General features: G+C 33.8%; 1 protein-coding gene across 1 annotated transcript; it reads right to left on the reverse strand.

Annotated features, from left to right (window-relative positions):
* Nucleotides 1-5230: 5230 nt before the first annotated feature.
* Nucleotides 5231-8732, reverse strand: LOC127794521 (probable LRR receptor-like serine/threonine-protein kinase At3g47570). The gene is made up of 4 exons (XM_052325690.1): nt 8217-8732; nt 7983-8054; nt 6014-6124; nt 5231-5842 (listed from the first exon to the last, which is right to left on the reverse strand). Exons 1-4 carry the CDS (start codon nt 8698-8700, stop codon nt 5589-5591), a joined length of 921 nt encoding a protein of 306 aa, XP_052181650.1. The 5' UTR covers nt 8701-8732; the 3' UTR covers nt 5231-5588.
* Nucleotides 8733-14287: the final 5555 nt, after the last annotated feature.

Genomic DNA, 14287 nt, shown 5'->3' on the forward strand with positions numbered 1-14287 from the left:
TATTTTCTGCTATTTACCTTTTAAATCTTCTTTGCTATGAGTTTCATGTTTTTGAGATGACATTGGTTATTGGAATGTTTTGTTTGAACTAATCGAAAGGTCCATCTAGTGAGAAAATAATGACAATTTGGGTTATGTTGGAAGCAGAATGGTATTTTTGATTTGTAGCTAGTCATGTGAATAAGTAAAAGATGCCAATGCATCCAAGCGAGAGTGTAATAAATAATTGCGGGCAAGCGCCTCTCTCTTTACGGTTAATGAGAACTATTGAAAATTTCAAGCTCTCAAGCATTACAAATAGGTTTGTAAAGTGAGTGTTGGCCATCACCCCTAAGCATCATGGCCCTTTCTGGAGCCCTTGAAAAATGTCGTGCAAGTTAAAAAAAGGAAAATTTCGTGCAAGTTTGGGGAGTAGAAGATGACTTACATGTTCCCCCTTTGCCTATGGTTCTCCTAGTAAAAATTTCCTGGACAACCTCCACTAGTATTTCCAAGTCATGATTTGTGTTTCTGTCTGAACCTGCAGCATTGTTATCTGCTGCTGCTGCTGCAGTGGCTGCCAATTCCATCAACCGCTCATAATCTATCTCACTTAACCTACACATGGTCGGGCATGGCCATCCTAGCAAACTTGTGGAGATCAGGACTTGCCTCAAACATCGATTCAATTGGCCTCTTACCTGTCATCGTCTCCAATAAAAAGATCCCAAAGTTCATAAAACAAAGAGAAAGGGTTTATTTTGTACAGTTACTATCAACATTAAAATAGGTTCGCTTAATGTGCTAGTCTTTCCTTAATTTCTAGGTGAGAATTTGATTTGGAAGTGCACTTCTGGGCATTTTCCGCTTTATCATGGCCACAAAGAAATTTTTTGGGTGAGTGGTGACATTGACATGTAAATGCCAATGCTCAAACTAAGATTCTTTATGTCTTTATTGAAAAATTATAATATTGACAATAAAATAAGTATAATTATCAATGTCTTATCACAACATTCAAACTCACACTTGTATTATATAAAAAAAGCTGTTAGAATATATTTTTTTTCTTTTTATATTTACAAGCTAATATGATTCTTTTTGATAAAAAAATAAACAATGTCATTGCTAATTATATTTCCTATACAAATTTTTGTACCAATTTTTCATTCTTAACTTATCAAGCCCCGTAGAGAACTAGATAAAAGATTTAAATCTAGATCTCTGACTCTATTTCTCAACCTATTTAGTGACCTGATTTTTTTATTTTCTCTATTAATTGCTCTGCAAATGTTAAGAGGCCACTCCAATATTTGTGCTTTCTGGGGAAAAAAAGTGGCTCCATGTTTATGTCTGGACAAAATTGGGGAGATTCATTAGCTTCTTTAAATTCACTTAGGGTGCGTTTGATTGGAGGGTGAAAAGTGGGATAAAATTCTATTTCCATGGAATTTCAATTCTCACCTCACCTTCTAAGAATTCCAATGTGCTTAAATGGAGCAAATTTGTCCCTCAAATGATGTAAATTTGCGCCCCGTGTCTCACTCACACAACTATATATATCACTTTATATTATCCCATAATAATAGAAAAATTACACATTTAAATCTCAAGATTCATCTCTATTTCACTTAGACAATTCTCTAATTGCATTTACATCACCAAACGTCAAATTAGTTTGCATTACGATATCGAAAATCCAAAATTAATAATTCATAGCCTATTCGATAAGGACAATTTCGTCCCTGCGCCCTCACCGGACATTTGTTTCGTCTCAAAACCACTCCAGGGTTTATCCTTACGCGAAACCGGAGCATTTTTAGGGTTCCATTTATTTTTTGAAAGTCTTATACGATGATTCGATTTTTCAGCCTGAATTGAAGTTGCATTTTAGCTGTACCGAAAACTGACTCAATTTCGATTTCTTTTAATACCATAAATCCTATCTCGAGATGTTTATAGAAACCATAACATTTTTCATAGATATTTACACTCCGGGACATTCTCTGTAGTTGATTCGACACTTATAACTATAAGAAATTACACTTAAGTCCTTAATCTTTTGATAATTTCACCTATGGTCCACGTTAAAATTACTCTTGAACCCTTTAGAAAATTTGGGATATTACACTCCATATGCTAGTGATAATTTGAGATGTAACACCCCACTTTCTTGGGCGTGTTATAACTTAGAACAATTTTGAGATAATAATTTTTTCCTTCAAAACTAATGTTAAATCATATCATTATTTATATTCATCCCAAAATTTTCATTCATCTATCTCGAATGAGAATTATCATAAACATCAAATGCGGAAGCTAGAATCGAACCTTAACTTTAACATTAACTAATGAAAAAGTTATACATCATCACTCTTCGAAACATTCAGAATTTAAAGTAGCAGAACCTTAAACACGTAGGCAACATGAATGCATAACCATTACATCATGCACTTTAGCTAAGTGTCATTACATACCTCTTTCATCCTCGTTCCTGTTATAATCTCTATTTGGAACGTTTGAAGATTTCAGGGGCAAAGCCCACTTTATATACTGAATCATCTAAGTAAGGGTACATCATTTAATGCACATGTATGTATGCAATGCACATTTATCATTACTCTATGTTTGCGCTGATCGCACGCAATCGTTGCCCGCCATTTTTATAGTCTCCCTATTAGACTGAGGTGTATGGGTGCACACTTGGCAAAGTAACGACGTTAGTTCCTAATCCCAAACCCATGCGTCGTATGACCGAAAATCTTATCGTACACATATGCATATCTCATCATCAAAAAATGTAAATGCACTCTATATGATGCTTAACATACTAAGACATAGTAACATGATAAAAAAAACGTTTGCATGAAATTGGGTTTTGGATTGAACCACTTACCTCAAACGTATCTCAAAATATCTTGATTCTCATGCCAAACTTCTAATTTACTCAATTTGGAACCTCAACATACACTAACTATCATATTTATTCAAGAATATCAATATTATATTTTTTCTTAATTTCCTCATAATTTCCCTCAATTTCTTCCTATTTTTCCTTGATAAATCTAAACTAAATATTTTACGGATATTTTCTCAAATATTTCTTTATAACAATTCATAAAATAAATTTCCTGATTTTTTGAAATTTTCTAAAAAATTTTACTCACCTTAACTTAGCCTCTCAGCCTTCCTCAGTATGAGTGCTCTGACCTCGAAACACGTGCCTGAATAGTTTTCTGGTTTCGAGCATACAACTCTAGCCCCAAATTAATTCATAGATTTTTCTAGAATTTTCGGAACCTTTCACCTATTTTTCTTCATTTTTCTCAATTTTCTTTTCTTTTTTCTTTCTTCTTCCTTATTTTTTCTTCCTCATCCCTGCATCCTGCAACGCAAGAACAGAGCTTCACCATGCCCAGCTCCGTCGAGTCGCCGGCCACCTATGTCGGCTGCCACTGCCTGCACTGGTCGCCTCCGACCACATCGCAACCACCGGCCATCACCGCGCCGTTGCCTGCTCCATCGTTGCTACTGCAACAACTTCTTTGCTTGCCTTTTTTGGCATGGCCATGGCCGCTTGCTGCAGCCGTTTCCGGCCACTATCTCGGCCATTAATCCGGCCAACTTGCCACCCTTTCGACGCCAAGCTTGCTGCTGTTGCTCTGCTTCAGTCGTCACAGATCGCCACTTGCTACCTCTGCTATTCTCGGCTCTCCCATTTCTTCTTCATCTTTCTCAAATTCTCCCTCTCTATTTATAGGCATCTCCACTGCCTCAAGCTTGCCGTGCCCATCCTTCTTTGCGTGAAGGACTCCCCTTGCAACCATGCCATTGCAGAGGCATGGGTATGAAATTACAGAGGCGTGGCCTCTCATATACGTACTATATATATATATAAAATTATATATTATATTATAATAATAAGAAAATTACATATTTAAACTCTAATTTCATCTCTATTTCACTTGGGCGATTCTCTGATTACAATTACATTCTTAAACATAAAATTAATTGGCATTACGATACCAAAAATCCAAAATTAATAACTTAAATCTTACTCGATATGGACGATTTCACCTTTGCATCCTAACGGGACCTTTGTTTAATCTGAAAACCATTTCGGGGTTGATCGTTACGAAAAATCGGAGCCCCCTTAGGGTTCTGTTGACTTCTCGGGAGTCCCCTACGATGATTCGGTTTTCCATCCCAAATCATAGCTGTATCGAAAACTGTCTCAATTCTAATTTCTTTTAATAGCATAAATCCTACCTCGAAACATTCATCGAGATCATATCTTTTTTCTTAGAAAATTATACTCTGGGGCATTCCCTGCAGTCGATTTAATACTGATAACTGTAAGAAATTATACTTAAGTTCCAAATCTTTTGATAATTTCACCTATGACCCACGTTAAAATTATTCTTGAGCTCTTTTGAAAATTTGGGATATTACATGAGATTTCCTATGAAGTGCCTAGCAGCAGTTCAGGATAATATAGAAGACAATGAAGTCTAACTTCAAGTGAGCCATTACAGTTGACGATTACCGTGTGCTATAATCCTTTCGTCACCTTACATTCCAATTGAGCGAGGGTCATGGAATGATGAACTTACAAACTCAGTAACTATATGTTAGATCATATATATTAGTGTGATTAGATGACACTTCAGAAAACATTTTTCCTGACTAATCAATCTGTCATGACTAAGGATTGTCCTATCACACCAGCAGTAGACCATATAGGACGTTCACCTCATCAATAATGATAAGGATACAAATTCTATTCAAGAACACATGTCTCTAAATACTAGCAATACAAAACCACATAGATGAACCTCTCACCTCGCAATTGGATGGTTCGATATATTAACAAATCCCGCATACTAATACACAAGACAACCATGTCAGTTCAAGTCTAACGATCAGCTACACTATCGCAACTAAACGACATGACCATTATCAACAAAGCCATGTGGTCAGTCATCCAATAATCACCCATGAGTTTATTAGAGACATCCATATATCATATGGTACGTGACTCACCACCCTTACTATTAGTAACTCATACTGATCAAGATAGTAAACTCTGTGCTAATCTATACTCGACTAATCAAAGTCCCATTCGATTAATCTTAGGACTATGCATTATTTAAGAAATGCTTCCACTAAATAATCTTTTTACACAATCTTAACATCTTAAGAATAAGACTCTCAAATAGGAAATCTAGATACTCATTCATATAGCAAACTGTACAGTTTATGAATGAAGATAAATTTGTTTTTTATTAATATATATATATATATATATAAAGATACAAGAAATTTATTACAAACCTTGTAGATCTCATCTAAATCTAACATTAGAGCACACATCACTAACAGTAACATACAATAACTACTAAATTTTGATCATTATAAGGTTGATGGAAAATGTGTTGAAGGTCACGCCTAAGCATTATTGCCCTTTCGGAGTCCTTGAAAAATGTCCCTGGTTATATTCAATTTATGAACAACACTGCATATGTCCAACCTCTCTTGGGGTGACTCCACAGAACATGCCACTCCAATCTTGATCATACGAATCAAGCAATCATTTTCGTAACTGCCATTTATTGGCGGGTGGTTGCCCTCCTCTTCTTGTTGCTAGTCAAGGCAACCACTTCTTCTTCATCATTGTACAAGAGTTTTGGATCCACAATGTCCATCACATGGTCGGGTATAGCCATCCTGGCAAAGGTGTGAAGATTGAGACTTACCTCAAACATCGACTCTGTTGGCCTCTTATCTGTCATCATCTCCAATAGCAGGATCCCAAAGTTGTAGACACCCCCGTCTCTTGAGACTTCACTTCCAAGCCCATATTCTGTAGGTTTTCAAATTAAATCATTAATTGTTGGGGCTCATTGTTTCAACATTGATATGGATTTTGTTAAGAATCAATAGTAGAAAAATGAACTACACTATTGGATGAGATCTATATCTCATCCTTGCAAAATAGTAATCAAATGAAAATATAATCAATTGTAATGATTACCTGGAGCTGCATAGCCAATGGTTCCTTTCACACCTACAGAATTGCTTTGATTTGGATTCATTTCTAACATTAACCTGGCCAACCCAAAATCTCCAACATAGGCAACCATGTCTGCATCAAGAAGAATGTTGCTTGGCTTTAGGTCACAGTGAATAATTGGTGTGTGGCAGTGGCGATGCAGATACTCTAGTGCAGAAGCCACATCAATAGCTATGTTTATTCTTTGTAGAAGATTAAGTCTCATGGCTTGATTATCTTGATGGTTTTCTGTTTTTGGATCTGGATGCAACCACCTCTCCAAACTACCCCAGGGCATAAACTCGTAAACTATAGCTTTGAAGTCGTTGCCTTGAAAATCAACACTTGAACAAGAAGTCAAAATCTTGATCAGATTTCTGTGTTGGATTCTTCCCAAGCCTTCACACTCGGCCATGAAGGCCCTAGACACCCCTTGACGTTCAAGGTTAAGCACTTTGACTGCTACAGTTGTTTCCCTAGTATTGCTTTGTATACAGAGCCAGAACTGCCTGTTCCAATCAAGTATGTTGAAGAGAAGCCTTTAGTTGCTTTGAAGAGGTTGTCGTATGATATTCTATCAAATGCATTCATCACAACGAATCAAAAATTGAATCTTTGTTTTTCTTCTTGGAGCAACAAAATACTGTCGATGATACCACAATAACTACAATCGCCATAGATGGGATAGAGATCAGCAAGATGATTCTAAAAGACGTATGATGTCTCTTCGACTTTTTCATGGTGCATGTTGGCAGGTGTAATTCAGGTATGCCTCCACAAAGTCTAGGATTCCCCAAGACTGATATTGCAGTTGCATTTGAGAAAACTCCTTCGATCGGAACTTCACCCTCAAGATCGTTGAAAGATAAATTCAAGTTGTTCAAAGAGAATATTGCCAGGTATTTTGGGATTTGACCAAAAAAGTTGTTTTGAGAAAGATCCAAATTCGAAAGACCTCGAAGAGATTGTAAAGATGAAGGTACAAAACCTTGAAAGGAGTTTCCTTGTAAGAAAAGGGCCACAAGACTATTGCAACTACCAAGCGTGGTTGGAATCTCACCGGACAAGTCATTTTGAGATACATCCAACTCTGCCAAATTTTTTAGATTGCCAACTTCTAAGGGTAGGTGCCCAGAGAAATGGTTCCATGCTAAATTGAGTGAAATTGAAAGAGTTGAAATGTCGAAGAGTTCTTTGGGAAGGGCTCCTATCAGGTTATTGAAAGAAAGATTCAACCTTAATAATTGTTGGCAGTTTTGAAGGGTCTTTGGAACTTTTCCTTGCAACATGTTGTCATCCAAGTAAAAAAGGATCAAGGATGAGAGGTTTCCTATTGACTTCGGAATATCTCCCTCTAGCCTGTTGGAACGAAGAGACAATTTCTGCAGCTTTTTAAGATTGCCAATGTTTGAGGGAATTTTTCCCTTGAATTCATTCTCACCCAGAACTAGCCTTTCTAGTCCTGTTAGATGGCTTATTTCTGAAGGGATCTCTCCATATATATGGTTTTGTTGAAAGGTTAAGATAGACATTGTGGCTGAGAGGTTCCCGATGCTCTTAGGCAAGGATCCTTTTAGTTGGTTGAATGCAACGCTCAATAATCGCAAATTTGTGCAGTTGACCAAAGATTGAAGAAAATCCATTTCGTCAGGTTCTCCAGACCCCAAACTATTGTTGCCTAAGTTTAAAAAATAGAGGCGAGGCAGGAGTTTGAAATCAATTGATATTTTCCCAGTAAAATAGTTAGCTTCTACTTCAAAATATTCTATATTTGAAAAGTTGGGCAGTGATACAGGTAGGGGTCCTGTGAGATGGTTATCACCGAGCGCTAGATATTGAAGCTGGGGAAACATAGATGTAAGTTCTAATGGGATGCTGCCAGAGAGTTGGTTTTCTATTAGGGAGAGTATAATTAATGATGAAAGGTTGTAGATAGATGAAGGTATCTTACCAGAGAGTTTATTGCCATCCAGTGAAAGAAAAGTTAAATTTTGGAGCTGGCCCAAGGCCTCTGGGATGGTTCCTGTGAAAGCATTGAAAGGCACACTTATAAACTGAAGAGATGTAAAATTTCCAATGAAAGAAGGAATCTCTCCGCTAAAATTGTTTTTTCCCATTGTAAGACCAATGAGCTTTGACAATGAACTAAGCTCTGTTGGTAGTTTACCAACCAAATTGTTCATACCAATTCGAAAATACAAAAGATTGGAGCAGTGAGATAAGTTGGCAGGGATTTCACCCGTCAGTGAATTAAGATACAAGGATAGTTCCTGCAGCCTGAATAAATTGCCAACTTGTGGTGGGATTTCACCTTGAAAGCTATTGTTATTGAGCCTCAAGACTCGAAGGAAGCTCAAGTTTCCTATGTAAGGAGATATGAATCCCGTTAACCTTCTCGCGTGCAAGTCCAAGATGGTGACTCGCTGGTGTCGGTTGCCACACATAACCCCTTGCCAGTTGCAGAAGTGGACACTATCGTTCCATGAATCCATAACACCTTCCGGGTCGTGAATAATCTCAGACTTGAAGGCGAGGAGTGCTAGATGATCTGACGTGTTACCACTCCAAATAGCAGCGACCGTGAGAAGAATTCTGAATTGCAACAAAATTGGCACGACCAAGACAAATATAGTTTGGATGTAAGGCAAATAGCAACGCATTGAACTCATTTTTGAAATTGGATAGTTATGCCATAGATTTGCATTATTGGTGTCCTTTTATTTATAATTCCGGGTCCATAACAAAAGTCTGAAGTCTAAATTGAGATGAGATCAAGGTCCTTTCAAATAACAGTACATGAAATGTGAATATTTTAAATATTAACATTTAAAATTTCTTCATCCACACATACTTGTTCAAATGGGTCAAAGTCCAAAGATATTTTACACTTTGAATCACTTTAACCTTTGTTTTGATTCATGATAAAATATTTTGCATTAAAAAATAATTTTAAAATAAAAATACTACTAATATTAGTGCACTAATACTAAATTTAAATAATACTACTAGTATTGTGCCTAATGCATAATCTTATTTGTTATTTAAATAATTATATCTTCGTTGATAATTTTTCAGTTGTATATGAATGAATCCTTAGATACCTTAGTGATCTTATTTTAAATTATTAAGAATATGTGACAATGATCTATAATACAAATTTCCTTAAGTTGTTAATTTGAATACACTAAGTATTGTTCTAATAAACTTTTATTAAAATAATATTATTCTATTGAAAAACTCTGATTCCATATATAGCAAAAATCTAAAGCCTAAATTGAGATGAGATAAAGGTCGTTTCAAATAAAAATGTGAATATTATAAATCATAAATTTTAAATATTAATATTTAAAATTTCTTCATTCACACAGACTTGGTCCAATAGGTCAAAGTTTCAAAGATATTTTAAATTTGGTCTAATAGACTATATATCTTTAAATTAGGGTGTATTTGATTAGAATTATTTTTCATAAAAAATGTCACATCAATAAAATTTTTTTCATACTCGCATGTTTGATTGCTTAACATTTTTTATGAAAAATTTTCATAATACAACACATTAAAGTATATTTTGGACCATTTTCTATAGAAAATTACAATTAGGGGAGGTGAGAATTTTTTTCCATCGAATTAAAAATATTTTCCTTTTCATGGAAAACAATTCCCACCTCCCCCTAGTCATATCTTTATTCATAATTTTTCAATTGTATATAAATGAATCCCTAGATAATTTGATGATCTTATTTTAACTTATTAAGAATATGTGACAATAATTAATATCACTCTTAAAAATATCATTAGAATAGAGTAATTTGACCTATCTTATTTAATATACATAATTTATAATTTATTATGCATAACCTTCTAAGGGTGGATTTCTTTAAACCCCAATTATACCAACTCCGTCTTTTTAACTCTAAGTAATCAAGTTGTTATCTCATAATAATAATTTAGTTATCGCAAAAAAATTGTAAGAAAGTGAAATAACCCCTCTCTCTTTACATGTGAACATGGCTTTTTTCTTCTGAGATATATATTTGTTCTTATTTATCAGTAGTGTGACATCTTCTCCTTGACATCATTGATATATTGCAAAAAAAGCCAAAAGGATATAATTATTATTCTCATAATAATAATTTAGTTATCGCAAAAAAACTGTTAGCATTTTTCTTTAAGATTTGAAGACCAAAGGGAGTAAATGGGGTCTACTCATCTTTTTCCTACTTTCAAGAAGAATACAGTAAGCCCCCAGGGCGTAGCACGTGTGGTTGTGGGGTGGCAGCATGGTGCCAAGAGTCTAAGTTCGAGATTGGCCAGCCGCAGTGTGGGATTTCTTCCTTCTGTTGGGTGGGGTCCTTGTGGGCAGCCAGCACTGGGCCTCTCGTTGACCATGGCTTGCGAGTACCTGATTAACCTCCCCCCTTGGCGTGGGGCAATTGAGGGCCCCTAAGGTGAGGGATTTCATCTTTTGTGCCAAAAAGAATACAGTAAGTATGGCACCAATAATTTTTAGCAACAGTCTAAAGCCAACTTTGACAATAATTGAACGAAACGTGAATAATTGCCTTTTTCTGTGCAACCCAATTTAACAATAATTGTGCATGAAAGTTGAATATTTTAAATTATAAATTTTAAATATTAATATTTAAAATTTCTTAAAATTATCGTTCTTGCGTGATTCTCCATCGCTCGTATTTTTAATTTTAACAGAAGAGATAAATTACAGGTGGGCCTTTGGCCCTTACCTAGACCAAGTATTGAACTCGTGACCTATTAATGCTAATCCTAACGTATCACTTGTCCTCTACTTTAAAATCTCTTCATCCATACAAACTTAGTACAAGATATTTAAACTTTGAATCATTTTAGCCTCTATTTTGATTCTTGATATAATATTTTGTAGTGAAGAATAATTTTCATATGAAAATGCATACACAAAAATATATATCTATTTTTTTTCTTTTATACAAAATTAAGAAACAAAACATAACTGAATATATATAATTTTCCTCTTCATCATTCTTTAGGACCATTATTGGCTTGAGCTAGGGTCACAAATGAGCTGACCCGTTCACAAGTGACTTGGTGTTTAGTTTTGACAAAATCTCGTTCAAATTCGTTCATTAAGATAGATAAACCGATTTCGAGCCTAATTTTGAAACTCAATTTATAAACGAGTTAAGTTTTAGCTTAATAAAACTCAGCTCATAAGAAGTTTTTGAACATATTCAATTGGAGACTTATAAATAGTAATAGACTTGGTTAAAAGTTCGTAAACATTCTCGATTAGAAATTCACAAATAATTCGTGAACAATTTTGTTTATAAAATATATTAATATATATTATCAAATTTTAAGTTATTATAATAATATAATTAAATTAAATATGTTTAAAATTACTATATATATTAATTAAATCATTTAAAAGCCTATCTTTTCATTTATTATATATGTATATATTCATATATATTTGCTTCTCTCAATAATAGATAACGTATATACATATATATTTTAATGTCTATTATATTAATATATTTAACATTTTATAAATTAAACCTAAATTTAAATATAAAATATTACATAAATATATTTTTTAATAATTATATATAATTTATTGTTAACTGCCCCCAACAACCCCTTCAACAAGAAGTTGTTGGCTCGGGAGCTTCTTGCTTTCACACTCCTTTGTTGCTCACGTTAGGGCCCCTCACGATCAAAGTTTCTTTGACCCAAAATGGAATCAAATGACAATACAATAGGTATATGCGCGTGTAAATGCTATATATTTCATCGTCAAAGTAAAGATGAGCAGCTTAGAGTGGAAACCCCAAGGAAAAAAGCCCCCCCACCCCCACCCCCACCCCCCAAGACACGTAAAATTAAAGGCCTGTTTGTTAGACAATCCTCGTGATACACATTGATTCCTAGTTATTGTCTGTTGACTTTCTGCTCTTAGAGGGGGACCCATCTTTTGTGTGGATTTTGCTCTAAAACTTGCTGTTGAATTCAATTCCCCATTTTTTGTGTAACTATTTTTGACAATGTTCAAGAAAATTTTAAGCATCGTGCGTGTATTGGTACAATGCGCCCTTAATGGTAAAAACTTTCTTCTAGCTAAAATCTTTAATAGGGTATGGAAAACATAAGCCAATTGCAAATTAAGGTTGAATAGTCAATATAACCCCAATCATAGAAATTTTATATGGAAACTTGTCCTTCAAAAAAGTTGAATTCCTGGTTATATATAATGGAAAGTTAATAAAATCAATCTTTTGCAGTGAAACCAACCTGCTAATTAAGAAACAATTTCCATACTAGCCAGTAACAAAGACCCAAGCATGAGCTGCCACCCCATCAAATTAAATATTCTTTCAAATAAGGGTTAATTCTTTCAAATAAGTGCACATGAAATGGTAAATACGCTCCTCCGATCCTCACCCCGACCCTGATTGCAAATAAGTCCCGTGTAAAACTAGCTAGAAGATTTAAATCGATCTGAATCTTTATCTGACTCTAATTCTTAACATGTTTAGGAAACTGTTTTTTCATTTTCCCTATCAATTGCTCTACAAAATGTTAAGAGGCCATTCCAATACTTGTGCTTTTTGGAAAAAAAAAAAAAAAAAAAAGATTCTCTCGTTTGAGAATTCGTTAGATTCTTTATATAAATATATAAATAATAAAAATAAAATAAAACCAACCAATAAATTACTAATTTATAATAATAATAATAATTAATAAAAAATATGGACATTAATAAAACTAGCTACAAATGTTTGTACCCTGCAATACAACGAGAAAACTGTCCATCCACAAGGTCAAGCAGAACAGAAGTTTCCAGAGCTATTATAATTTCCAATATTAAAATATAGATATTATTCCAAAAAATCTACCAATCAAATACAAAGTGATAAGGATCCAATTAAATTTTGTGTTTTCTTTGGATTAACTTGGCTATCAACTTTGTCTTAAATTCATGATGCGTTCTCTTTATTTTTTAATTTTTAATTTTGAGTTTTGAATTTATTTTTAATTTTTTATTTTAATAGTTTGTTTTTAAAAAATTAAAAATACATTCTTTTTATTATTTTAAAAAATTATTTCTCAAAATAAAAATTAGAAAACGCGTTCTCTTTGAAAATTTGAAAATAATTTTTTATTAATATTTTATTCAATAAATTTGATTATTCAGTAAATTATAAATATTTAATGTTAATATATTATTAAATATATATATATATATATTTTAAAGTTAATAAATTTTATAATATTTTTTCATTACAATAATAAAATATCAATAAATAAATGTGTTTTAAGTTTAGAGTTTGTTTTGGATAAAAACACTCAAAATAATTTTTTGTTATTTTGAATTTTTTTATAATTTTTTTTGTTTTAAAAAATACATTCTTAAAAATAATAAAAAGAATGTGTTTTTATTATTTTATAAAATTAAAAATTAAAAAAGACTTAAAAACAGTAAAAAGAACGTAAATTCAATTATTCAAAGTGTCAACTCAAATTTGTTTTTTTCTTTTCTTTTCTAAATTGATTAGTCAAATTAGGGATCAAATTTTCTTCCCCCAACCAACCCGCAGGCAGAGGTTAGAGGTGAATATTCTTTTAATTCAAAGAAAAAAGAAAAAGAAATGGGTGATCAATATAAAATTAATTTATTTTTTTTATGAACATAATAAATCAAATTAAAATTGCTTAAAACACAATTAACTGTGTTACACGCTATTCCTGCATCACTTCTTATGGGCCAAGCTCAGTCTAATGGGCTGGCCCAATCGCCTGGAACCCAGAATAGGGTAGGCGACCTTGTCAAAGAAATCCCATACGCCACCAAAGTCCGAAGAGTATAAAGCAAGCACGCGATGAGCTCCCGGTAAAGCCCTAAGCGAACTCTCAACAATTGTCTGACGAGCTCTCAGCAAAACCCTTAGTTCGCTGGATCGCTCAGGTCACTGGCCTAAAACCACCAGCTCGCATAATTGGTAAAGCTGCTGAAAAATTAGATGTAGGGACTATTCACTTTATCTGCAACAGCCTATGCCCCTCGTAATGAGAATCTCACTCCTGATTTTGAGTAGATGATAAGGACTGTTTGTCCCCCCATTATGTAATTATTGTATTTCTATATGTTATCTAAATTGTAAGGGCCCCTCGGTATAAATAAAAATCAGAGATATCATGAGGGATAGGGAGAATAATTAGACACTGTCATTCTAAAAGAATAATCGGAATGCGGTAGTGGAG

Source organism: Diospyros lotus, chromosome 2 (genome assembly GCF_014633365.1).
Source record: "Diospyros lotus cultivar Yz01 chromosome 2, ASM1463336v1, whole genome shotgun sequence".
Lineage (NCBI taxonomy): Eukaryota > Viridiplantae > Streptophyta > Magnoliopsida > Ericales > Ebenaceae > Diospyros > Diospyros lotus.